At 48.8% G+C, this 27,059-nt stretch overlaps 1 protein-coding gene across 1 annotated transcript; it reads left to right on the forward strand.

The window, feature by feature from the left end:
- Window positions 1–125: 125 nt before the first annotated feature.
- LOC116886306 (AFG3-like protein 1) lies at window positions 126–26,783 on the forward strand. Its single transcript, XM_032887749.1, has 17 exons — window positions 126–315; window positions 4,605–4,692; window positions 5,330–5,404; window positions 8,672–8,757; window positions 9,904–10,053; window positions 11,527–11,595; window positions 12,783–12,907; window positions 13,734–14,004; window positions 16,754–16,891; window positions 17,118–17,271; window positions 18,498–18,605; window positions 19,541–19,666; window positions 22,278–22,388; window positions 23,751–23,866; window positions 25,135–25,335; window positions 25,413–25,607; window positions 25,740–26,783. The coding sequence occupies exons 1-17, from the start codon at window positions 178–180 to the stop codon at window positions 25,956–25,958; spliced, it is 2,370 nt and encodes a 789-aa protein (XP_032743640.1). The 5' UTR covers window positions 126–177; the 3' UTR covers window positions 25,959–26,783.
- Window positions 26,784–27,059: the final 276 nt, after the last annotated feature.

A 27,059-nucleotide genomic window follows, 5' to 3' on the forward strand; every position in this document is an offset into this window, starting at 1 on the left:
CCGAAGCGTCATTCCCGTCCAGGATCTTAGGCAGTACAGCCGCGAACCGAACACCTAAAGAGAAGTCCGAACCAATGCTGCGGCCTGCTGCGCACGCGCGCGCCCGGGGGCGTGGCGCACTATGACCCTCCCGCTGCGCGTGCGCGCGCCCAGGCGGCGCGAGGTCAGGGCCGGGGGATGTTACTCCGGCTGGTGGGGGCGGCGGGCAGTCGGGCCCTGGCCTGGCCTTTCTTCAAGCTGTGGCAATGTGGCGGATGTGCAGGAAGCGGCGGGACAGTCTGGAGCAGCGTGCGGGCCTGTGGCATTGTTCTGCAGGTGAGCAGGGAAGCTCTGTGTTCATAGGTTCCGGGCGGCGTGGCGGGGGCTGCGCTGGACGTCGCAGTGACGTCATCTGCCTGCGGCGGGGTCGGGCGCAGCTGCTTTCTTGATTCCTGCCCCAGACTCCACTAGTGTCTACGTACCGCTGATCGCAACCCTTGAGCGGGTGTGGTATAGCCTCTATCCATTTAGCTACTGTAGGGCCCCATTTAAAAGGCAGCCTTTATTCATTAAGGAGGCGTACTAAGCAGAGAAAGATGGCCACCATAGGATTCCCGCCGTTGATGCTTCTTTTTTTTAGATAGTTTGGCCTTAATAGACATTTTACCACCCATCACAGGGTGTGCATCTGCCAATAGTAAGGAGGCCCACCAGGGAGAAAGATAGCTATATTGAGAATACCCATCCTGATTCTCCATCTTCAATTAAATATGTGTTGTCACTCAGAGGGGCGGTACAGCTCTTCTTCCTCAACTCATTTTTGGTCTCGTTGTTCCCTCTTAATATAACGGTAGTGTGGCGTAACTGTCCATGAGCAAGTGTCCATTTACCCCAGATAGGGCACTTAGGGTAGGTCAAAAATGGAATCATTGCTCTGGCTTTGTGAACCAATGACCTTATTGGAATTCAATATGGCTACACTGGGGAAAGGGTTACTTACAGGAGTGACTCAAAAGCAGTTTCATCCTTAAAAGGTAACAACCCAAGGAAAACCTGCATTCCTGGGCTTCCTGCAAAACCTACAATCAGCACCACTGAAGAGGCTCCCCTCCCCGCAGCCGTTCTCTTCTGCCTGTAGAAGTTTGGGGATGGGCCCTGTGGATTTGTGAGCTCCTGAGCATAGGGTTATGAGGCATCTAAGAGCTTCCTTCTCTGCAGGAGGGAGTCTTTGGGTTTGGAGGAGGAGGTAGCTGCCCAGAGCGTCGGGAAAATGCTCATGGTTTTGTTTCTAGTGCTGTGCACTGCACAGTCATTGCGGGTCATGTCACACATCCTGTTCTGGTTGGTGACCTGTTGGAGATTGTCATATAGTGAGCGTTCCAGGTCGTTATAGCTCAGGCAGCTCTTGAGTTACGGAGCTGCTGTGGGCCTATGTCTTTGTGAAAGAAGTATGTTGAATGGTCTTTGGCTGGGCTGGGTGGCCTTTCGTGGAGAGACTTGAGTGCCCATTCACCTTAGACAGAGCTCTGATAACAGACCAAAGAAAGATGTTGTGGGACACTGCTATTAGGGAATGAACATTTACCCACCGCAGGTAGGAGCAGACAACAGACCACAGTATGGATAGCACCAGAGTCCATCTGGTGATCCTGTGAATTTTAGTGGAGTTACTTACTGGAGCAGAAATGACTCCAACGGCTACATCAGCAGAGCCCACGCAAGCATGGGAGGCAGACAGCTCAGGAAAGCTAGAAACATGGGGCATGCCCGTTAGAGAGTGACCTTTCCTAGTGGCTCGGTTGGTCTGAGCCTCTTCCAGACAGCTCAGCTGTCAGAGAGTCTTCTAGGCCGCTTGGATAGCCTCTGCCTCATCCAGGTTGCTAGGCTACTCCCTGCTTCTCTGGGGCAGCTGGGCTCTTCTCAGAGTCTGTCTTCACTGTGGTTTGTTTTGTGAGAGTGACTCTCAGCAGTGTATTTTTGAGAGGGAAGGGCCTCTGGCCAGTCTCCGGGATTTGCTGAAACTGTTTTGAGATGTTGTTCTATCTTTTGGAGCGTTCCTGTAGGATTGATGACTGCTGAAGTGCAAGCAAACATTCCCACCCAAGCCAAGACTTAGTGGATCACCAAGTTTGTCGGGGCTGCTTAAAGGAACATGGGCGAGCCAGAGGCAGCCGTATCACTGAAAGCCCCACCCCAGTGTGGGCTCCACTAGAGAGTCTCCTCTCTGAGCAGTTGTTTTAGCATGTATAACTTTGGTAGTGGCACTGTGGATCTTGTAACTTTGAGCTTCCTGAGACTCTCACCAGGGGAATTCCCTGTAGAACTGTGAGGCTGACTCACGTTCTCTATCAGAAGAACTCATTGTTGATACTTTGTTGGTGAGGGGATATGGTGTGAACAAATCAGGCAAGAGCTGCTCTCGTGGCTGCTGTCCTCAGAAGGCTATATGATCTGTGGGCTGAGAGGTTCCCTTAAAACCTGGAACGCAGCAGCAACCTGCTTTCCAGTTATAGATTTTAACACTCAGGCTTCAAGAGAAGCCTGTGTTGTCAAGTTTTTCAGGTAATTTTATTTTATTTTGAGACAGGGTCTTACTCTGTGACCCTGGATGACCTGGAATTCACTGTGCTGGTCTTGAACTCACAGATCCACTTACCTCCTAGCAGTGGATTATGGGATTGAAGGAATGTGCCTGACACCCAGCCTCCATGTGATCATGCTTATTCTAAGGTCTGTCTGAAACAGTGATCGAGTAATGGCAGGCGTGGAGGTCCTGTGAGGTAGGAAGGAAAGGACGGGGGAGAGAGAAATGCTGTGGGACTTGTTCAGCTAGGGTAGAACATAGAAGTGCAGGCGGCCTGGCCACGCATGTAGAATAGCAACGTTGCCTTGGAGCAGGTACAGCTGGTATGTTCTGTGTTACAGGAATGAAAAGGGTTGAATGAAGTGGCCAAGTCAGGAGATAGGGGCCTTCTAAGGCCCGCTTGTGTCAGCTGTCTGTGTTGGAGGGACACAGATGCGGATCTGCTGTGTGGTCTGACTAGAAAGAGCCTCCACAGGCCACAATCATAACTTGGCTTTGTGCATGACAGATATTACTGACTCGCACATAGCTGATGTCGCGAACCTAAAGTAATCAGAAAAGGGACAAAGTAACCGTTGTCCCAGTTACTTTCCTATGCTCTGATAAAACCCTGTGACCAAAACAGTTCATACAAGAAACCCGATGCTTCCAGAGGTTTAAGAGTTTGTGAAGGCGGAGAAGGCAAAAACAGCGGAGAACTCTTATCTCACAGGCAGGTGGCAGAGAACAGACCAGGAATGACAGGAGACATTTTAAGTCTCAAAGCCTGCCCCTGTGACACACCTCCTCCTCCAAGACCACACACTTCCCAGTTCTTCCCAAACAGCTCATCAGCTGGGGACCAAGCTTCAAACCTGTGAACCCACGGGGCCATTTGTAGTCACACTGCCACAATCTGTGCCCTGGCCTCCTTAGATTCCTGGCCATAGCATAACACAATGCATTTGCTTCTGCCTCAAAACTCCTCTTAGTCTGTCAGTGTTTAAAAGTGTAGTCTCTTCTGAGACTCAAGGTAATTTTTCATTTTTCATCACAAATAGGACTTTTTATTTGTCATTATTAGCAAATCTGAGTTTTAAGCCTCTGCCTCCAGAGTGCTGGGGTCAAAAGTGGCATCACCATGTCCAGTCAAATCAGCTACATAAAACATGAGAATTAAGAACCAGGTGGTAGGGGTTGGGGATTTGGCTCAGTGGTAGAGTGCTTGCCTAGGAAGCGCAAGGCCCTGGGTTCGGTCCCCAGATCCGAAAAAAAGAATTTAAAAAAAAAAAAAAAAAAAAGAACCAGGTGGTAGGGAAGAGATACACTTGAGGGCATAAATGTAGTCATCTTAAGGGATGCCTTTTTTTTCCTTTAATTTTAAGGAATGGTCTTGTAGCCCATACTGACCTTGAACTCACATCTATCCTGCCTTAACCTCATGCTAAGATTGTAGGTATGGACAATGGTATTTATCTCCCAGTATTTTAGTGCACATGCCATAGCAGGCATGACAGCTTCTGGGAGTCATTCTGTCCTTCCCTGATCTAGAATTTAGGATGTTGGGCTGGGAAGCAAGTGTATTTACCTGCTGCACCATTTTACCTAATTTAAAGGTCTCACTCTGTAGCCCGGGCTGCACTTAAATTCCCCATGGGCCTCCTGCCTTAGCTTCCAAAGTCCTAAGATTACAGGTAAGTCACCAGCCCTGTTTTGTAATTTTGTGTGGACCTTTTCGTAGACCTGGACATCCTGGAACTCAGTGTGTAGACCAGGCTGGTCCTTGAATTCTGAAGAGCCGCCTGCTTCTGCCTCCCAAGTGCTGGGACTAAAGGCGTGCCCACCTCTGCCTGGCTGGAGATGATAGCCATAAAAAAAATTCTCTAGAAGTCTTTACAGTGACTTTAGTTCATATTTATTCTGCTTGGATATTTAAATAGGTAAACAAAATGACAGGCTCATACCTCAGTTTGAATTCCGGCCCTTGCATCCTGTCCTGGCCTCTCTTGAGAGGATGTGGCATTGGTCACAAAAGCACCCAATCTCCTATCTCCTGTTCCAGGGTCGTCTGGGGAGATGCTCGAAGCAGCTGGCTCTGCAGGGAAGACTGACTTCATTTTCCCCGAGCCTGTACTCAAAACCTCCCAAAGGTACTGGCCTACCTCCTTCACTAGTGCCACAGATCAATAGGACTAGTGTGACTCGCTCAGTGTCCCTCACACAGACTGAGCAGGTGACAAGGGAGTGACAGCTAAAATGTCCCCGTTCTCCCCTTTCTGGTTTGCATATTGAGCCACCACAGTTGTCTTTCTTACTTTGATCTAACACTGACCCTGGCAAAAGCGAAACCTTCAGAGGGATATTACTGGATTAAATCTTTTGGGAGGTGTGAAAATAACTATGTTTATGCATAGTTTATGCATAGTAGACCCAGCCTCATGTTTGGAAAGTAAAAAGCTATATAGACTAACTACCTGGAACACGGTGCTCTACCTGGAGCCCTTCAGAGCAAGCCGTGGATCTGTGCTCAGTGTTCTGAGCAAAGGGACCGTACACATAGAAGCCAGAGTAGAAGAGCATAGTCCACAGCCCATGTGTCTGCGTTTGACAGGGGCAGCGTGTTGTAGGGTCAGTTCAGAACAGTGGGAAGGAAGGGTAATTTTCTTCTTGCTTTCTCAGCCAGCTTTGAGGACAGGATTGTTGCTTTCCTGAGTATGTGGTTTTTGTTTTTTGTTTTGTTTTGTTTTGTTTTAAAAAATGGTAGAACCTCTCCATTTTGTATTTTAGGGTTTGAGAAGTTTTTTAAGAATAAGAAGAACAGAAAAAGTGCAAGCCCAGGAAATTCAGTAGCTCCAAACAAAGGTAAGAAGTCCCATTTGATAAGTCAGACCGTCAGGTTTTACAGTTGAATATTTCTAGTTTATTGTAAATGAATTATCTTTTATATAAATATTAGCAGTGAATTAATCCAGTGGCTATATTTCTTTACCTTATGCTAGTCCTGAAAACAAAACACAGAGAAACCAAGATTTATTTAAAACGGCTCTCAATAGCTGAGCAGTTATGATTTCCCTCAGCCTCCTGTGCTAATCTGACTCCTCCCATCCCCAGCCGTGGTCCTTGGATTTCATTATTGGTCTGGCACCTCAGGCATTGGGTATATTTCTGTGAAATTTTTCCAGACCCCTTCCTCATGGCTCTAAACCCTCCATTTGCCTCGAGGATCTGAATGTCTCTTCTCTCTTCCCTATCTCTTTCCTCTGGTTGGCGGATGTCCCGCCCTGTTCTCTATTCTGCCCAGCCACTGGGTGATCAGCATTTATTGACAGGGCAGAGAATAAATGGTAAGAATTGTTCACATAAGCTTGAGACAGGAGATTCTTGGTATAAGAATTACAATATCCTGTCCAGATCGAAACAAGACAGGAGGGCAGAGAAATCAGCATTTGAATAACACAGGGTAAACTTCACACACTGCACAAAACCATTACGCCTACAGCTTACTTTTTATTTTTATTTTATATATATGAGTGTTTTTCCTGCATGTCTGATTGTGTACCATGTGCATGCCTGGTGCCCAGAGAGGCCAGAGGCGAGCACTGGGTCCCCTGGAACTGGAGCTACAGACAGGTGTGAGGTTCTGGAACCTTTGTCTTCTGAAGAGCACCAGTTCTCTTAACGGCTGAGCCATCTCTCCAGCCCCTTCTCGGAGGTTTATTCGATTGTTCGCTTGCTTTTTGGTTTCTGGGAACATGGTCTTACTGTGTAGCCTTCGGTGGCTTGGAACTCACTCTGTAACTCGGAAATCTGCCTGCCTCTGCCTCCTGAGTGCTGGGATAAAAGCTGCGCCTGGTCATGCCTGGCACGTTTGAGTAGTTAACCCGTTGACTGGTGTTGGGGTTTATTTCCGTGAGAAGGGAAAAGCAGAAAACGTGGTTGTGTGGCGTAAGTGCTGCCTTCCGTCCCTAAGTCAGCCTCTGTCTGTCTGTCGTTATCCCCCACAGTTTCTCAGCTTGTTCGGATGAGTCTTGGTAGGTCCTCTTTTTTTTTTTTTATTGTTTTTGTTTGGGATAGAGTTTTGTGAATAGCTGTGACTGTTCTGGAACTTGCTCTGAAGACCAGGATGGTCTTGAACCTGAGATCCTCCTGCCTCTGTCCTCCAAGCTCTTAAAGATGTGGACCACCACCACTCATGCATGTGTGTTGTGCCCACTAGTGTGCCTCTGTCAGAAGAGGGCGTCAGATACTCTGGGACTGGAGTGATAGTGTGAGCCACCATGTATGTCCTGGGAATCGAGCCTGGGCCCTGTCTAAGGGCGTCTGGTGCTTTTAACCACTGGCGTCTCCCATTACTCTTAGCTTGCATCTCAGTTCAGGGAATTGGATGGGTTTAACCGGTGAGCTCCATCTGCTTAGGTACCTATGAACGTTAAACAGTGAGAAATACTCACAGGCTTATCATATGTACGATGGTACAGCTTGCTACCATTTTTTCCCAAGACTAATGTTTTATCTGGAAAAATTGTGTGAATATTTCTGTCTCATTAGTGACGTTGCCATCTCTGGTGTCACCATGGCCATTTCTGGACTCTCATGAAAGTGTTTTAGGGTTTTAGTGTTGGAGTGGCAACATGACCTAGAACTTTTCCGAATATTGTAAAAGAGACTTAGGGACAATACCTCTTCTTAGAGTTCATAGGTCAAAAGTGTACATATGGGCCATGCATAGTGATGTATGTGTTTTATCTCAGCGCTTGGGAGGCAGAGGCAGGCGGATCTCTGAGTTAGACACCAGCCTGATCTACACAGTGAGTTCCAGGACAGCCAGGGCTACATAGTGAAATCCTATCTAAAAAAAAAAAGAAAAGAAAAGAAAAAAGGAAGGAAAGAAAGAAAAAATAAACAATTTATACACCGCACGCACGCACGCACGCACGCACGCACGCACGCACGCACGCATGCGGCAGGGTTGTTTTCTGCTTACTGACTTACTGCTCTTGAGAGCTGGTAACATGCACCTCTACTCTCTGGAGAAGGGATGTACCTGTGCCAGCCTGCCTTGTCTCCCGCCACCGCCACCCCCTCCCCCGCCCCACCAGCCAAAGTACAGCCATGATATTTTTGGCCAAAAAAAAAAAAAAATGCTGTTAGACGCTGAAGCCAGGGGATTGTAGGGTTTAGTTTAGTTTAGCCTGGAATACATAACAGAGCCCTGTCTCAAAAAACAAAAGCAAACAGCTCCTGTTTGAAGCCCACAAGCAAAATGTAAGTGGTGTTTCTATGATCCAAAGCTGCTTTCAACAATGTCTCCTGGCCTCTTCTTTCCTCTTTTTCCTCTGGGGTTCTGTTTGTTTGTTTTGATGCATTATCATAAGTGTGCATGGGCTCGTAGGCTAGAGGTCACTGTTGGGTGTCTTTTTTTTTTTTGTTTAAAGTTACTTTATTTATTTAATGTATGTGAGTACACGGTTGCTGTCTTCAGACACACAAGAAGAGGGCATCAGACCCCATTACAGGTGGTTGTGAGCCACCATGTGGTTGCTGGGAATTGAACTCAGGACCTCTGGAAGAGCAGTCAGTGTTCTTAACCTCTGAGCATCTCTCCAGCCTAATATTAGGTGTCTTAATCACTCTCCACTATATTTTTAATTTTCCTAACTATATTTATTCATTGGTGTGGAGTCGGGGGAGAGGGGTTAGGCAGGGCCGGGGAGAGAGAGAGGGTGGTGAGCAGCTTGTGGGAATTGGTCCCTCCTTCCATCACTTGTGTCCCAGGGATGGGAAGGAGGTTATGTGCGTTGTGGCAAATACCTTTACCTGATGACCCTTCTCACCAGCCTACACCTTAGTTTTTGGAAGAGTCTCTTACTGAACCTGGAGCCTGCCGGGTGGTCTAGACTGGCTTTGCCAGCGTGCCTCAGGGATCCTCTGTCTCGTCTGCCAGAGCACTGCAGGGTCTGCAGGCACACATGTCAGTGCCTCAGATCCCCGTGTTTGCATAACAGGCACCTGACTGAGCTACCTCCCCAGCCTGGTTCGGGTCTTGAGTTCTCGTTCTCTGAACTTCTGTTTGTGTTGTAATATAAAACTCCTCTTTCCCCCCTTTTTTTTTAAATCTCTGAAACATAGAGCCAAAGAATTCTGGCCCTGGAGGAGATGGAGGCCACAGAGGAGGGAAGGGAGATGACTTCACCTGGTGGAAACGGATGCAGAAGGTTTGTGTGTCTCTAAAGACCAGAGCCAGGTGTGCTGTTCCTTCCTTACAGGGCGTGGTCCCTGCAGAGCTGAGCCTGTGTGTCTGTGTCTTATTTTGTTCCTGCTGTTGAACAAAACCGCTGTGAAACTTGACTTATTCGTTCTGGCTCTTTGGAAGCATGGTCTCCTTCCCTAGCCTTGGCTGGCCTGAAGCTCACTAGCTCTGGCTGGTGGTGAACCTTCTGCCTCTAACACTGGAATTGTGGGTGTGCACCACCATGCCCTGCTCAGATGTCCTAATGTGTAAATGCTGTACATTTATTCACAATTTAAGAGGCTGGAAACGCACGGTGGGAAAGCTGCTGTCAGCATTTGTAGAGGCTTTGATCTCTGCTTTCAAGGCTCCATTGGTGATGTCTTGCATATTGCTTTCTCTATAGAGGAGCAATGCTGTATCATTATGTGGCAAGAAGGGACAGTCTGTCCTTCAAGACCTTTCATGTTAGCATACAATTCCCATACATGAGGGTGGAATCCTTGTGACTCCATTGCTTCCCAGAGGTCCCACCCTGGACACTTTTGCTGCTGGTGTTGACTTCCAGCGTGGCTTTTTGAGGGATGTAGGCACTTGAAAGATTAAGAAGTTTATGAAATGTGTTGAGACTTCTGTCTAAATTAACAGAGTCCCAGGTAAGAGGTAAGCTCCTGCAAGGCGTGGTGGCTCATGCCTTTACTCCTAGTACGTGAGAGGCAGAGCTAGGCAGAGAGAAGACTGTACCTTGAGGCTAGCCTGGGCTTTATACCAGAGCTGCATGTTGAAATTGTCATTTCATAAAGTGACCATTCCTAGGGCGGATGTAACTCAGTAGCAGCACTCTGAGCGAGTTTATGCAAAGTCCTGGATTCAGTCTCCAGAGTACACACATGTGCACACAGTCAGTGGAGAAGAACTCATCCGAGGATCCTAGCACCTACATTGGGCAGCTTATAGCTGCGTCTAACTCCAGTTTCATAGAACCAAACTCCCTCTTCCGTCCGGCCTCCATGAACACCCCTTTCCAGACACACGTGCACATGCATATAAATACATATGAAAAAGAAAAAATTAAAGCAAAAAAACCCCACTTGTTACTTAATTAGAAAATGTGTTATCTTGTTTTCCTTAGGGAGAGTTTCCTTGGGACGACAAAGACTTCCGGAGTCTGGCTGTTTTGGGAGCCGGTGTGGCCTCGGGATTTTTGTATTTCTATTTCCGAGATCCTGGAAAGGAGATCACCTGGAAACACTTTGTGCAGTATTACCTGGCCCGAGGTCTGGTAAGGAGGCTGTATTCTGTCTACGTGGGAAGAGAGCTGTGCAGGAAGTTTGCAGTTCCCTAAGGATGCCGTGAGCTCAAGGAAGGGCAGAGAGAGTCAGGCTACTGTTGATTGATAACCGTCCTCCGAGGCCAGCTGGGGCAGAGCCCGGACGTGGGAACTCATAGGGGCAGCTCAGGCCCAGCGTGCAGGCCGGCTCTCCAGCTGGGTGGAAGCTGCCTTAGCCTCAGGTGGTACGCCATCTTTTGTAGCTTGCCTTTTAACTTCTAGCCGTGTCCATTAGCCTTTAGAATTCAGTCTCATGTCTGACTTTCAACTGTTTTCCTTCGCTGTGCCTCTGGCCTCTGTTGGCCAGCACTGGGCAGTTTTTGGTTTTGATTTTTTTTTTTTTTTTTTTTTTTGAGACAGGATTTCTCTGTACAACTGTCCTAGGTGTCCTCACAGAGATCCACCTGCTTCTGCTTCCGGGTGCTAGGGTTAAAGATGTGTGCGACCATGCCTGGAGTTTTATTTGTTTAACATTTTTTGTTGTCGTTGTGAACAAAATATTTCTGCCTGAGGATCAGGTCTGTGCTCAGGATTTTACTCGTTGGATATGAGAGATGGCTCAGTAGGGACAGATGCTTGCTGTGCAAGCACGAAGGTCAAAGATCCCCAGAACCCACGTAAAAGCTGGACGCACAGCAAGGAGGCCTGTGACCTTGTGTGCCTATGTGGAGAGGGGAAGGGAGGAGAGGAGAGGCCCTGGGAGCTTTGGGTCAGGTCGTCTGCAATACGCAGTGGAAAAGCAGATGTTGTCCAGGATCTCCAGCAATTCTTGGCCCCTTCCATAGGGGTCACCTGATACACAAATATTTACATTATGATTCTTTTTTTTTTTTCTTTTTTCTTTTTTTTCAGAGCTGGGAACCTAACCCAGGGTAGGCAAGCGCTCTACCACTGAGCTAAATCCCCAACCCCCATGATTCTTAACAGTAGCAAAATTACAGTTGTGAAGTAGCAATGAAATAATCTTATGGCTGGGGTCACCATGACATGAGGGGCTGTATTAAAGGGTCACAGCATTAGAAGGTTGTGAACCACTGCTCTCGAAGAAGATAGGAGGTGAGGACTGGCCCCTAAACGTGTCCTTTCTTGTCCACATATGTGGGGCATGTGCACCTGCAATTATACACATCGTGTGTGCGTGCACAGATTTTACTCTCTTGTCAGTGTTAGACTGACTTGTATTTAGGGTTTTAGTACAGTCTGGAATGGAGCTCGGGTGTACCAAATTTGAGAGGCCTGAATTCTTATTTATTTAGGTGAGATAGATTCACGCCTCAGGCGTCTAAGAAACTAAAAGCTGGGCTGCGGAGGCTTGGGGTGATGTGCTGTCTTTAGGGTGCAGGGGTGCCCATGACTAGAGTGCTATGGCTGCCTGAATTCCCGGCTGCTGCCTCAGCTGTTACAGCTGCTCTTCTCTCCTCCCAGGTGGATCGGCTGGAGGTTGTGAACAAGCAGTTTGTTCGAGTCATTCCAGTTCCTGGGACCACATCTGAGGTGAGGGTGAATTTGTACCGTGTATCTACGTTTGATTCTTTGTTTGTTTGTTGGGCTGTGTAGCCCTGGTGTCCTGGAACTGTGCAGACTGGGCAGCCTCAAACTCAGAGGTCCACCTGCCTCCGCCTCCTGATGCTGGCATTAGAGGTGCACTACACCACACCAGGCTAAAATCGATTTTTATCATTTTTATTTTGTGTGTGCATGTGAGTGCAGGTGCTTACTTAGGCCGAGGCCCTGGATCCCCTTAGAGCTGGAGTAACAGACGATTAGGAGCCTCCTGACTTGGGTGCTGGGAATCACATTCTGGTCCTTTGTAAGAACAGAACTCCCGGGGTTGGGGATATAGCTCAGTGGTAGGCGCTTGCCTAGCAAGCGCAAGGCCCTGGGTTCAGTCCCCAGCTCCAAAAAAAAAGAACCAAAAAAAAAAAAAAAAAAAAGAACAGAACTCCCAGTTGCCGAGTCATCCCTCCAGCCCCTAGATATATCATCTTTAAAACATGTAAACTGTACTTGTCCCTTCAGTAAATTACGTTGCAGTTGGCCAACTGTCTATGTTATTTATGATGGTTTGAGCTGGAGAGACGGCTCAGTGGTTAGAGAAGGCTGGCTGCACCTCTGGAGGTCCCAGCTTGGTTTCCAGCACCCATGGCAGGCGGCTCCTGAGCACTCATAACTTCAGCTCCAGGGATCTGCCGCTCTCTGCTGCTTCCACAGGTTCCAGACGTGAACAGAGTGCATAGACATCCTACATACAAATACTCACACACGAAAAATAGTTTTTTAAAAAGAAGTTTAAAAATTGTTCTTATTGTCCTAAATTGATGATGGTGAGTACAGGAAGCTTTAAGACTGCTTTACTAACTTTGGTCCAGTACCATGTAAGAGCTATTTGCCAAAATCTGTGAAGAAAGAGTGGGAAGGCAGAAGGGCGACTTGGGCTATTGCTGCAACATTTTACACTTTGTCCAGAACTTAAAACCTTGTAGGTTTGCTTGCCCAGAACTGGGTGAGCTGCCCTTTGCATACTGGTTGAAGCTGGTTTCAGGAAGGGATTTGTCTACTTCTAGCATCAGAGCTGGGGAAAGCGCCATTTCTGGGAGAGAACACAAGTGTGGATGAGTGTGTCAGAGCCTTTCTCTGTGGGACGAAGCAGCATAGACTAAACTTCCTGTTGGTCTCTGCAGAAGTTCGTGTGGTTTAACATTGGTAGTGTTGACACCTTTGAACGGAACCTTGAGTCCGCCCAGTGGGAGCTGGGCGTTGAGCCCACCAACCAGGTCTCGGTGGTTTACACAACTGAGAGCGATGGGTGAGTTCTAGGGATGCGGAGGTCTGTGGGCGACTCAGTGTAGACATCGGGTTCTGAACACAGAGCATTCAGTGTTTAACGTACTTTGGAGTGACTTTATTTTCTTTTAAATATTATAGCCATCTGCTAATATGTACAATATTAATACTAAAAGAATGTTTTGTTTTGTTTTTTGTTTGTTTTGTTTTGGTTTGTTTTTTTTTCTCCAGACAGGGTGTCTGTAGCCTGGGCTATCCTAGAACTTGCTCTGTAGCTCTGTGGATCAGGCTGTCCTCAAACTTAGCATCTGCCTCCCAAGTGCTGGGATTAAAGGTGTGTACCACCACTGCCCCGCATTTTGGTCTACTTTTGTTTTAAACTTTTTTTTTTTGAGATACAGTCTCGCTGTGTTTGCTGCCCAAGTCTCAACTCCTGGGTTTAAGTAATTTTGCTTCAGCCTCCCAAGTATATACCATGGCACTGGCTTACGTCTGTTTATTGCAAGGAGAATGCCAGGCAGCCTTTAAAAAGTATTGTACAGGAAAAATAAGCATATTAGGTATTGGTATTTTTGCTAAGTCAGAGTCTCCTGAGGAAAAACTAGGCTCTGTGAGCCCTGCTTGGCTAGAGGCTAAGGCTTCTGCCCTACCAAGCCTTCTGTCAGGTGGGTCAGGGCAGGTGTGGAGCAGTTAGCACTGGGCAGACCAGTTCTGCAGGCAGACTGCAGGGCATTTTAGAAACTGCTTCTTTTGTGTAGTGGAAGTGTTAGAGTGGTTTTCTCTTTCTCATAACAATGGAACTTCTGACCTTTCTCATAAGGAGCAAATGGTTTCCTTGGATTTTGCAGCACCCTTCTTAGAAGTCTCGTGCCCACTCTGGTCCTGGTCGGCATCCTTCTCTATGCTATGAAGAGGGGTCCAATGGGGACTGGCCGCGGTGGGCGAGGAGGAGGCCTCTTCAGTGTTGGCGAGACAACAGCCAAGATCTTAAAGAACAACATCGATGTGCGGTTTGCAGATGTGGCTGGCTGTGAAGAAGCCAAACTGGAAATTATGGAGTTTGTGAATTTCCTGAAGAACCCAAAGCAGTATCAGGATTTAGGAGCCAAAATCCCAAAGGTATGGATCTCAGGGGACAGTGATACAGTCTAGGCTGCCAGGCGGAGCACAGGTTGCTGTGATGTAGAGGAGGCAAATATTCAACAAAGTTTCCTTTCCCTTAAGTTTGTATCTCTGTCAATCACAGTAGAGCTCGGAAATAGTGCCTGCAGTAGAGGACATTAGAAGTCTGCGTGTTCGGTAAAACGACTGGTGCCTGTAGTTGTAGCACTTGGGAGGTGGAGGCAGGAGGACTAGTTGAGAGTTTAGGGGTAGCCTAGGCCACACAGTGAGTTCATGGCTAGCCTGTGCTATGAGATGCTAGATGTAGTAGATGATACAGTCTCAGAAAACAAAACAAAAACCCCCACATCTGTTGTTTGTCTGTTTTTCATGCTACATTCTCATCTCCAATGTCCTGATGGTGATCTTGCACTCTGAACTCTAGATACAAGGTTTGCTGTTCGGACAGGTCTCGCTATGTAGCCCAGTCTGACCAGAGTCTCACTATTGTAGCCCAGGCTAGCCAAAGTCTCACTGTGTAGCCCAGGCTGCTTCCTCACAGGCTGCTGCCTCTGTCTCCCCAGTGCTGGGATTAAAAACATACGGCACCACGGCCAAGAAAAAGAAACCATTTTAGATCTTTCTCCAAGGGCAGGCCATGTGATGGCTTTGTTGGTAGACACCCAATACCAAGTCTGATGAACCAAATTTGATCCCTTTTCCACGTGAGAGAAGGAAAGGGAGAACCATCTTCTGAGTTGTACTCTGACCTCCATGTGTGTTCAGTGGCATATTCGTGCCCACACATGCACATTAATAAACAAATACATTAAGTTGGTTTTGATGTCTCTCGGGGAGGGAACTTTGCCACCAAACCTGACAGTCCGGGCTCTTTTTGCTTCTCTCTCTCTCTCTCTCTCTCTCTCTCTCTCTCTCTCTTCTCTTTCTCTTTTTCTCTCTCTCTCTCTGAGACAGACTTTCTCTGTGTAGCCCTGGCTGTCCTAGAATTCCATAGACCAGGCTGGCCTCAAACTTCTAGAGAGAGGAGAGATTGCTTCCTCCTGAGTGCGGGATTGAAGGCTCCACCACCATCTGGCTGGGGAGTGTCTTAGGGTTTCATTGCTGTGATTCGACACTGTGACCACATCAGCTCTTCTAAAGGAAAACGTTTAATCGCGGCTGGCTTATAGTTCAGAAGCTTAGTCCATTATTGTCTGGTGGGAAGCAAGGCGGCATGCAAGCAGACAGGGTGCTGGACAAGTGGCTGAGAGTTCTACATCTAGTTTGATAGGCAGCAGGAAGAGAGAGAGAGACAGACAGAGACAGACATGGACAGACAGACAGACAGACAGAGTGGCCCTGGCTTGAGCCTCTGAGACCCAGAGCCCACCCATAGTGACACACTTTCTCCAAGGCCCTGCCTCCTAGTAGAGCATTTTCCTGTGGGCCCGTTGAGTTTATTCTTATTCAAACCACAAGGAAGAGTTTTATTTCGTCTTGGACTTCCACGTAAGAGTTCCTGAAGCTGTCAGGCTGGAGCTTGAGCAGGGCGGGTGCCTGCAGGCCATGGAGGGAGCTGCTCACTGGCTTGCTTCCTGTGGCTGCCTCAGCTTGTGTCTTTGTAGAACCCAGCACCATTTGCCCAGAGGTAGCACTGCTCGAAGTGGGCTAGGGCCCCCCACATCCATCATCAATCAAGAAAACACCACACAAACTTGTCTGTCTGCCGGGGCCAGTCTGATGGAAGCATTTTCTCACCCCAGGTTCCTTCTCTCCTGGTGACTGTTGTGTGTGACGTTGACAGATCGCTAGCTGTCAGGGTGTGCCTCAGCACTCGTGTGGAGGTCGTGGACAGCCTCACTTCCGCTGTGCTTGAGATTGGACCTCTTGGTTCTTGCCGCTGCTGTATGCCAGGCTATGGTTTCTGCAGAGTCTCTGCCTCCTGTCTGAGTGCTGCTGTGACAGAGCCTTTACACTGATTCTGCGGATTCATATGTGGGACCTGGGTCACTGAGGGAGCCGCTCAAAATGAGCTGTATCCACTCTTCAAGCCAGAAGGGCTTGGACAAGATTCACAGCTAGATTTCAGCAGGCAGTGGCTTCACTGCCGGGTGGCGAGTGGAGTCAGGCAGTAACCATCAGAAAGCATTCTGGTGCTTTGAACTAGCTACTCCTAGACCTATTCCTGCAAAACCAGCTCTTCTAAGGGAGGGTCTGATGCTGCGTCTGTATATAAAGTATGGTGAATACATTAATTGTATATGTGTGTGTGTTCACGTGTACGCAGGCAGACTTATGTACATGTACATGGAGAGAGAGTAGGCCAGAGGACAGCTTTGAGTGTCATTGCTTAGGAACCCTCCACCATCTGTTTTGAGACAGTCTCGTTTGGCCGGTAGCTTGTGAGTAGCCGAGGCTGGCTTGTTGGCCAGAGAGCCCATGAGAGCCTTCCTGACACTGATTACAAGTCGATGACCTCTGTACCTGACTTTTTACATTGGTTATAAGAATTCCACTCAGATCTTTGTGCTTCCTTACCATCTTACCTCTGCTGAGCCATTTCTCCAGTCGTGTGCATCAAGTTGTTAAAGAGATCTAATAATCCTAGGCTCTGTAAGTGGTGTGTTTGATAAGATTCTTGTTAGTCCTAGAAGTTGCCTGTATGTGTTAGGAAACAAATTCCTTTTTAGGTTTAAATAGAAACTGGGCTTGTTCCCAGGGTGTTTTCTGTCTGGCTGGAGAACTAGGTGTCCCTTTTTTATTGCAGGGAGCAATGCTCACTGGTCCTCCTGGTACTGGCAAAACACTTCTTGCAAAGGCAACTGCTGGGGAGGCCAAGGTGCCCTTCATCACTGTGAATGGGTCGGAGTTCCTGGAAATGTTCGTTGGTGTTGGGCCAGCACGGGTAGGTGACCAGCTCTAGAGGGCACCAGCACTGGTAGGTGACCAGCACAGGTAGGTGACAGCTATAGAGGGTGCCAGCACACTTCTTGCCCAGGATCAGCATCTCGTGTGGCCACAGGCTTTGTGTGGAAACCCTGAGTGCCCCATCCAGAGGGGTGCTGTGCGTAAGCTGTCTCATGTGTGATGGGAATGTGAATGACAACATCCGGTCTGGGTTCCTTTTCCAGGTTCGTGACATGTTTGCGATGGCTCGAAAACACGCTCCTTGTATTTTATTCATTGATGAGATTGATGCAATTGGCAGGAAGCGAGGCCGTGGCCACCTGGGAGGCCAGAGTGAGCAGGAAAACACATTAAACCAGATGCTTGTAGAGATGGATGGTGAGTAGGTCTGCGGGGCCCTGTTTCCATAGGAATACATGCATACTCAAATTTATACGTACATACACACTCACATGCACACTCACTATTTATACGTACATACACACTCACATGCATACTCACTATTTATACGTACATACACACTCACATGCATACTCACTATTTATACGTACATACACACTCACATGCACACTCACTATTTATACGTACATACACACTCACATGCACACTCACTATTTATACGTACATACACACTCACATGCACACTCACTATTTATACGTACATACACACTCACATGCACACTCACTATTTATACGTACATACACACTCACATGCACACTCACTATTTATACGTACATACACACTCACATGCACACTCACTATTTATACGTACATACACACTCACATGCACACTCACTATTTATACGTACATACACACTCACATGCACACTCACATTTATACGTACATACACACTCACATGCATACTCACTATTTATACGTACATACACACTCACATGCACACTCACTATTTATACGTACATACACACTCACTATTTATATCTCTTACTACGTAGGCCCCTTCCCGCCTCCATCTCCTGAATGTCAGGAGTATAGGCGTGTGCCACCGTGTCTGGGCGATGCCGTCTGAATTTCAGGAAGAACTCTCTCAGACAAACATGAGTGAGCAATAGCGTTTGATCCACAGAGAGCTCCTCACTGCACCTGCCAGGAGGCAGGAGATTAGCCTGGATGAGGGCATCTGCTTCCCTGGAGAGGTCCACAGTGCACGAGTGTCCCTTCGTGCACATAGGGTAGAGTGGACTCAGCCATACTCCTTTCTCTTGGACCTTGTTCTGCTGACCTCAGAACAACTCTAGCCAGGCCGTCCCTCTGTCATTCTGGGCATTGTCCCAGCTTCTGAGTTTGGAAAAGCTTGCACCGGATCTTTGGTAGATTTTGTCTTTAGGATGATGTCAAGGTTCGTGAACCCTTCCTGGGTTTGGTATTTTGCCAGGGAGTCACAGAGTCAGCCGAATTCAGGTGTAATCCAACACACAGGCCACATGGCAGAAATACTCAAAAGGGAAAGCACGGAAGTGGTTTGTGGAGAGCAGGTGCAGCTTCTAGAATTGTCTCCAGGAACAAGCTGTGATGGCTGGGAATGGCCATGCAGCCTCTGGTGTTGCCTGGGCTTTGTCATTAACCAGCCTCCGTTCTGTTTAGGGTTCAACTCTACCACTAATGTGGTAGTGTTAGCCGGCACCAATCGCCCTGATATCCTTGACCCAGCCCTGACACGGCCTGGCCGGTTTGACCGCCAGATCTACATCGGTGAGTGCATGGGATGTGCGTCTTGGGTGTGACCCTCAGCCCCTGAGGTTAAAGTCGTGGAGAACTTGTTTTCTAAGCCTTTGGAGTGTTGGTGCTGGGTCCCACGTAACGTTTTGGGAATGATAGTTGTGGCTTGGCCTCTCCAGATGTCCTTGTGAACACAGGTAAGAATGTTGTAGGGCGATTCTGTTGTCCAGATTTTATTTTCATTTAGGTTCATAAAACCTTGATACTTCAAGTATCAAGGATTTGTCCCTTCTCCTTCTCCCTGATGGTCCAGTATATTAACCTCCCCTTAACATTTCCCAAGGGGAACACATTGATCTTGTGTTCAGGACAGTTTCTGTTGGGTCACATAGCCGTGGGCAATGGACTTAATATTAGAAGGTGGGAAGGTTTGTGTTTGAGTTGGTTAGAGTGTGTGACTGTTAGAGTGAGTGTGTATGAGTGCATATGAGAGTGAGTGTGTGAATGTGTTAGTATGTTATGTGAGTATGAGTGTATATGTGTAACAGTGTGTGTGTAACAGTGTGAGTGTGTGTAAGACCAAGTGATTGTGTATTGTGTATGAGCGTGTGAAAGTGATTTTGAGCATATATATGTTTGAGTGCGTGTGTGCTGTATGAGAGTGCTCATGTGGAGGTGAGAGTGTGTGCGAGTGTGCGTGTAAGAGTGTTGTATGTATGTGTTTTACTGGTGATTGACCCCAGTCCTTGCTAACTCTACCAGTGAGCTACATACCTTGTTCAGGAAAGTGCTTGGATGGCTGCATTGCCCAGGACAAGAGCACTTTGGACTTTTTGACCATTTTCAACCTTGCTGCAGTCGAATGTTGGAGGCAGGGAGCTCTGTTGCTGTTTTATGAAGTGGTTGTGGGGAAACCCTTTTCAGAAGCTCTGAGAACATAATCTTGTGTGTCTCGTTCTCTTTGTTAGGCCCCCCTGATATCAAAGGCAGGTCCTCTATCTTCAAGGTCCACTTGCGTCCACTCAAGCTGGATGAAAACCTCACCAGGGACGCTCTTTCGAGGAAGCTGGCAGCTCTAACTCCAGGCTTCACTGGTGAGTGTTTCTTGGCTGAGCACTCACTTAGCAGGGGCCATTATTATATGTTCAGCTGTGCATTCGGTCCTGGTAAGTGCTCGCCCTGGTCTGTAGAACTTTGAACCTCGTCTTTTCCTCTCAAAACTTAGTCTCTGCTACTAGGGTTCTTGTTTTCCTACCAGAGTTGTTTGAACCCAGAAGTGGGTGGAGACCTATGCAGAGGATTTTCTGTCCTGTCTGTCTCTCCAGAGCAGCCCTCTGAAACCCAGTTGCCTCATGACTCCTGCGGCATGTGGTTGGCAGGTCTTCTGACCCCAGCTCTCTCCTCCTGCCGTATGGAGCGTTACGAGTGTCGTCCCTCTGGTTCCCTGTAGCATCTTGCTCAGCACTGGGCCAGGCGTACGTTTGTCTGGTGTGGCAGTGAGAAGGCTGTGCCAGGCTAATGTGAAGGGCCTCCTTGGTATTCTGTCTAGAGTCCTTCTGCCCAACCTCCTGCCCTTGTAGAACTCAGGTGTCCACCCGCATGTCCAGCTAAGAAACAGGAGAGAGCTGCCCAGGCTTCAGTTTCCTTGCTGAGCCTCTAAGGAGCTGAGGGAATTCAACACTGTCCACCGTGGGAGGACTGAGCTTCCCCATAACTCACGCCGACCCACTCCCACATGAACTTCAGGATGCCACTTCACCGATGTGCGTTCCGGGGCAGGGCTCGTGGCTAAGGTTGTCTGCTGCTCTCCCAGATGAGCAGAGTGTAGTTGCCAACACCCATGGGTGGATCACAGCTGCCTGTAACTCTCGCTCCAGGGATGTGATGCCCTCTTCTGGTGTGTCTGAAGACAGCTACAGTGTACTTATGTATAATAAATAAATAAATCTTTAAAAAAAAGAGAGAGAAAGAGCCTTGGGCCTGTTGCCACAGTACCGCCAGTTAGACTTGCAGAAGGACAGGACAGAAAATAAATGCAGCGGAATATTTAAAGGTATGACAACACAAAACTTCCCAAACTAAAAGAGACAGGAATGCATGCATATGTCCAAGAAACTCAGTGACCTCAAATGTAGGAGTAAACTCAGGCCCGCAGTAAGACTCATGCGGCAAGGATGAAATCCGGAAGGAACGAGAGACTCGAGCTTGAGAGTGACACAGGGTCCTTGCTGATGAACTCCGAGCTTCTGTTTAGAAACCAGAGCCTGGAAATGCTGAGAAGCCGCGAGTGCCAGAGTGACTTCACAGACTGTGACAGGCAGAGGGGCTTCCTGCAGACCTGCCCTGCAGGAATGAAATGCAGGCCGCTCTCCAGGCCGGAGCAGGAGCTGAGACACGGTAACTTGAGGCCATAAGGAGAGACACGTTTACAAAGATGACTGTGTAGGCACTTTTTTAATTTTTAATTTTACATATTTTTTTATTTTTTGGTTTATAACTTTTCCATGTAATATTTTTTTTAAAAAAATTACATAAAACCAATTATAGATCTGTATTAAGGAGCACAGTCCATAAAGGGCTCCCTTGGATCCCTACAAGGAGGTGGGAGGTAAGAAGAGCAGAGTGTGTTCTTCTGAAAGCCAGAAATGGAAACACTGCTACTGACTTTTAAAATTAAAAGTGGAGCTGGCTGCAAGGCCCTCCTAATGCCCAGTCAGTCTTGTAAAAGTCGAAGGACTCACACTTTGCTACGGAGGCACTGCTGTTGGGTTTTATATAAAAATATTTTTTAAAAAAAGGAAGCCAGAATATGTTCTATAGAGCTGGCTGGGTGTGGTGAGCGATGCCTTGCACGGCCACGCCAAAGCAGCCCTTCCTCCTGAGGTACCAGCCACACAATGGGTATGGAATAGTTTAGTTAGGGCCTGGAAAGGGAAGTTGAGAAGGGAGTAGAGAAAGAAAAGGACAGAGAGAGGAGAGGAGAGGCTGTGAATACAGGGAGTGGGGGATGGGGAGAGGGAGAAACAGTTCAGGCAGAGAAGAGAGCAGGGGGGGTGAACAGCCCCTTTTATAGTAAGCCAGGTAACTGGAGTGGAGCCTAGAAGGAAGGCTAACATTCCTCCGTTTTTGTGTAATTAGAAAAAGGAAACGCTAGAAAGAGGCGATGGTGAAGCAGGAATAGGGTCGTCGTGAGCTTTAGCCACTTCCTGCGTGTGTCTCTGGGAAACCGAAGGAAATGGGGATGCGGATGTTGGTCTGGTCTTGGAGAGCTGGCTGCCTCCTTGCTGTGCAGGGTCTGTGGGACCATCTGTGGGTAGAAGGAGCAGGTCCAGTGGAAGCATCTGTGTGTGTGAGCGTAGATTGGAACATCTCTGGGTGGCTTCTCCCGAGCCGTCCTGATGTCTCCCAGGCGGTCGTCGGTTTCTTCATGTTGACAGTGCTGTCCATCACATTAGTAAGCTTACAAAAAATTAATGTAGCGTTTGTCTCTATGATACGTGAATTATTTCTCAATACAGTTGTGAGACTAGCCAGAAACGTTGGCAACATTAATACTGCTGCCCAGTGAAGCAGTTTCTATCTACTATCTACATTGTCTGCTGTGGTTTAACCTGGCTTCTTCTTGAGATTTTCCCTTTAATAAAGTGATCTCGGTGGAAAGCCAGCAGCCAGAAACACGGACTCTGCTTTGTTCTCCTGCCTCAGGTGCTGACATTTCCAACGTGTGCAATGAAGCAGCCCTGATTGCTGCCCGCCATCTCAGCCCCTCTGTCCAGGAGCGGCACTTTGAGCAAGCCATCGAGAGGGTCATTGGAGGTGAGCCCACAAACATCCCCGGGATGCACAGACAATTTTGGACAGCCCAGCCTCATTTCAGCATGCAGGAAACATCCGCTTGATGTCAGAACCAGGGCTGTCCCGCTGTTCTCAGTCCCCTCTGAAGTGTGTGAGGCCCTGGGAAGCCAGAGCTGGGTTTGGATATAGAGGCAGGGACAGTCTACTTGGAGGGGGAGAATGGAGCTTGGATAAATGATGGTCCCAAGGAAAAGCCTGTGTGAGGCAGGGGCCATCCCAGGTTTCCTGTGCTTGAGTTCTCATGGGACAGCAGTTAAAGGGTGGGTGTTAATGTGTTTCCTCACCTGCTCTTGTCTCCAGCCAGCACACTGGCCACCCCGGTAGTTCAAACAGAAACCTGGAGCAGCTGAGCTAGCTGCACTAGCCAGGCAGGAACTCAAGTTTGGTGGACTAGGGCTCATCTCTTAGGGCGCTGAGACTGAGAGCTGACAAATGCCGCTGTGGCTGGTCTGGTGTGGTTCCTGGAGAGGGGATTAGACAAATGGTAGTGTAGATCCGTCCGTCCCTGAGTCAAAGCTGAAGTATGTCCAGGTTAGCAGTCATCTCAGGGCTTCATCACCGAGGTATGGTGCTGGTGGTGAAGAGTTATGGTGTGAAGGACACGCAGTCCTGAGGGCCGCTCCAGCAGCTCGGGTGAGCTGCCCAGTCAGTCCTTACAGTGGTGTGCACAGCTCGGCACGGTGTTATCTGCACCTGTTGTCAGTGCGCGTTGGCTGCTGACAGCGTCCTCTTGGTATCGCTTGGGTGTTGCTTCTTGACACAGAACAGAAAGCGATCCTGGGATTTGGACTTAGGAGTTGATTGACTGAGAGTGGCTTGCTTTAAACATTTTGTTTTTAGATTTATTTTTATTTTTCTGTGTGTGGATTTTTTTTCCTACATGTATGCCTGCGTATAACATGTGTGCAGTACCCATAGAATCCAAAAGAGGGTGTGTGTCAGATCCCTTGGGAACTGGAGTTACATGGTTGTGAGTCGCTGTTTGGGTGCTGGGAATCAAACCCTAGACTTCCCAAAGAGCAGCCAATCTCCTAACCCGCTAAGTCGTCTTTCCAGCCCCAATGGCTTTCCAAAGCAGAATGAGTCCGGTTTGGATACAGTGGGTGAATGGAGTGCCTGCCCTCCAGTTCTGGGAGAGGAGGTGGATTTTAAAGCAGAGGAGAGAGGAGCTGGAGCTCGGGAAGACCGTCTGATAGAGGGGAGCAGTTCCTGACTAGGCTTTGGGACTGGGGTCTGGCAGTCAGTCCCAACTGCCCGTTCCCTGTGGGGGTTGGGAGTGGACATTATTCCCTTGTTTCTCACTCCTTGGAATGTGGTTTGTAGGCCTTGAGAAGAAGACCCAGGTCCTACAACCCAGTGAAAAGACAACTGTAGCCTACCACGAGGCGGGGCACGCAGTGGTGGGCTGGTTCTTGGAGCATGCAGACCCTCTGCTGAAGGTCAGTTGCTCAAGCTGTGTTTTTCAGCTGATGGCCTTGCAGCCGCTAGGCCCAAGTACTGTCTCCAGCTTTCTAGGTGTCAGCCCACATGGGTACAGCACACTCACAGACGTGACTCTACAGCTCTCCTACTCTCCTTTCTGTGTGAGTGTGTGCACGCGCGTGCGTGAGTGTGTGCGTGCCTGCCTGCCTGCCCGCCCGTGTGTACACACATGTGATGGTCAGAGGTGGGAGTCTCCTACTGTCTGGGTCCCAGGCATTAATCTGGTCATACGGCTTGGTGGTTAGAGCCTTCACTGTCTGAACTCTCCCCAGTCTCCCTTACTTTTCACGGACTTTGTGGGACTGTAATTTCAGATTCCTCTTGGGGCAGGGAGGCAGAGTAGGAGGCATTAGGTCTGGGTGGGACTTAGCTTAAGCATTAAGCTTTGGCTCTGACTTTTTTTTTTTTTTTTTTTTAAGATTTATTCATTTATTATACATAAGTACACTGTAGCTGTCTTCAGACACACCAGAAGAGGGCATCAGATCTCTTTACAGATGGTTGTGAGCCACCATGTGGTTGCTGGGAATTGAACTCAGGACCTCTGGAAGAGCAGTCGGGGCTCTTAACCACTGAGCCATCTCTCCAGCCCTTGGCTCTGACTCTTATGCAGGTAATTGTGCATTTGAATCCTGGAGAGCCTCTGTTACCCGGTCAGACTGAGTCCGTTTGGGTGGGCACACTCCTCAGGGAACTCCATTGGTCTGTAGTGGGCTCAGACTCCCAGCTCTTAGTCTGCCATCCTCAGTCATAAGGGACCATGGCCACCTCAGGGCCTAGAGAAACAGTGTTAGAGGCTGACAACGTGTAGGCTTTTTTTAAAGATTAATTTTGGGTTTTTGTTTAGATTTATGTGTATGCGTGTGAGTGCTTGGCCTGCATGTTTGCCCTCAGCACAGGGGGATACAGATGCTTGGGAGCCACTATGTGGGTGGTGGGAACTGAACCCAGGCCCGTTTGTCGAAAGCACAGCCAGTGCTCATCTGTTGAGCGTCTCCTGCCTTTTTTATTGTAGCGTGTGGGCGTGTCTGGGCGTGTCTGGGTGTGGGTTTGCTCACATAAGGGCAAGCCTCGCAGAGTCTGGAAGGGGGCCTTTGATTGGGGCTGGAGTTACAGATGGTTGTAAGTCCCCCAATGTGAGTTCTGGGAACTTGAGTTTTTCCAAGAGCAGTGCATGCTCTTGACCTCTGACCTGTTTCTGCAGCTCCAGGTTCTTATTTTTCAGGTATCCATCATACCTCGGGGCAAGGGGCTGGGCTATGCGCAGTACCTTCCCCGTGAGCAGTACCTCTACACCCGCGAGCAGCTCTTCGACCGCATGTGCATGATGCTGGGGGGCAGGGTGGCCGAGCAGCTGTTCTTTGGTCAGATCACCACAGGGGCTCAGGATGATCTGAGGAAGGTCACCCAGAGTGCCTATGCCCAGGTAAGGGGCAGTGTCCTACTGTGTGGCCCTGTTTGTTCCCTTGGACATGAGTTACCTGGGCTCCTCCTGTTCTTCAGATTGTGCAGTTCGGAATGAGTGAGAAACTGGGCCAGGTATCCTTTGACCTCCCCAGACAAGGCGAGACCATGGTGGAGAAGCCGTACAGTGAGGCCACTGCCCAGCTCATTGATGAAGAGGTGCGGTGCCTTGTCAGGTCTGCCTATAATCGGACCCTGGAGCTGCTTACACAGTGCCGGGAGCAGGTGGAGAAGGTAAGGGGCCCAGGTTGGGGTATGTGCCATGCTGATCTCTGTGGGCTGCCTAGCTCGGGTTGTGTCTGGGTCAGGACCACTAAGTACCTCCCGTCCCGGGCACAGCAGCCTGATGGTGGCCCTCCTTTTCAGGTTGGCAGGCGACTGCTGGAGAAAGAAGTGCTGGAGAAAGCCGACATGATAGAGCTCCTGGGCCCCCGGCCCTTTGCAGAGAAGTCCACCTATGAGGAATTTGTAGAGGGCACCGGCAGTCTAGAGGAGGACACATCCCTTCCTGAGGGGCTGAAAGACTGGAATCAGGGGCGGGAGGAACAAGGCACTGAGCACCGCTTGCAGGAGAGCCCTGCGTAGCCTGTGGCCATCAGTGGTGGCTGTGACCACTGATGACTGGGAGCTGCTCAGCCTTGGCAGAGCAGTGTCAGAGTAACTGAAAAACCAATTAAAACAGGTGACAACTGCAAACAGACGTTTCAGAGAAGCCCATTCAAAACCCACAGAAAGGAAGATAGGACCTGGCATCCAGCCGGGAAGATAGCTGAGGGAGCAAAGGTGTGGCCTGAGACCATAGGCCCTGGACCTGGAGGCGGCCAGTTCAGACAGGAGAGGAAGCTGGACTCTGGCTTCTGTGAAGCCCTGAGTGATGTCTGTTGTGGGGATTCCATGGGTAGAGCCATGAGGAGCTCCATCGTGCTTTCAGTAGACACAACCTGTTTAGTTCCCAGGTGTGCCTCTCACAGCTTGTCTCTGAGGTAACTGCTCATGGGACGAGCCTTGACCCAGCACAGATAAAGTTTGGTGAAGACGTAAAGAAAAATGCAAGCTAAGTGACAAAGGAAGGCCAGTCCGTAAGCTAACTGACCAGTCCTTAGGAAGGAAAGCCAGCACACCAGCGGTGTGTGGTTGAGCACAGGGAGCGTGGCCATCCCGGCCTGGGGCAGCATCAGAAATTGTTTCGTCAGTCAGACCTGGCGTCTAGCCTTAGGATTAGTCTGCCTCACTGATGGAGCGTCCATCTTAACAACAGTCCTTTCTCTCTCCAGCATCCATGCACCCCTCCCCCTTTTTTGAACCATGGAAGGGTTGTTTTGGGTTGAGCCCTCTGGCTCAGCTGAGTGCATACCAGCCCTGTTGTTCTAGGTCAGCTCTTGAGTAAAGGAAGCGCTTTGTGAACTCCAAGCCTCCATGGGCTGAAAGAGGCATCTTTTTCCTGTTGATCCTGGGGTGTGGTGAGGCCTGCTCTGTGAGAGCTGGGTGCTCTAGAGTCCTGGGCACACGAGTGTGTGCTTCCTCCAGGACTCACTGGGTCACAGATCCCAGGCCACACCCTCTGCTGCTTTGGCCTGATTCAGGTCTGCTCCTGGCTCTGCTGCTTTGGCCTGATTCAGGTCTGCTCCTGGCTCTGCTGCTTTGGCCTGATTCAGATCTGCTCCCTTGCCTTTTTAAAGAGTTTGT

The sequence above is a fragment of the Rattus rattus genome, chromosome 17 (assembly GCF_011064425.1).
Source record: "Rattus rattus isolate New Zealand chromosome 17, Rrattus_CSIRO_v1, whole genome shotgun sequence".
Classification (NCBI taxonomy): domain Eukaryota; kingdom Metazoa; phylum Chordata; class Mammalia; order Rodentia; family Muridae; genus Rattus; species Rattus rattus.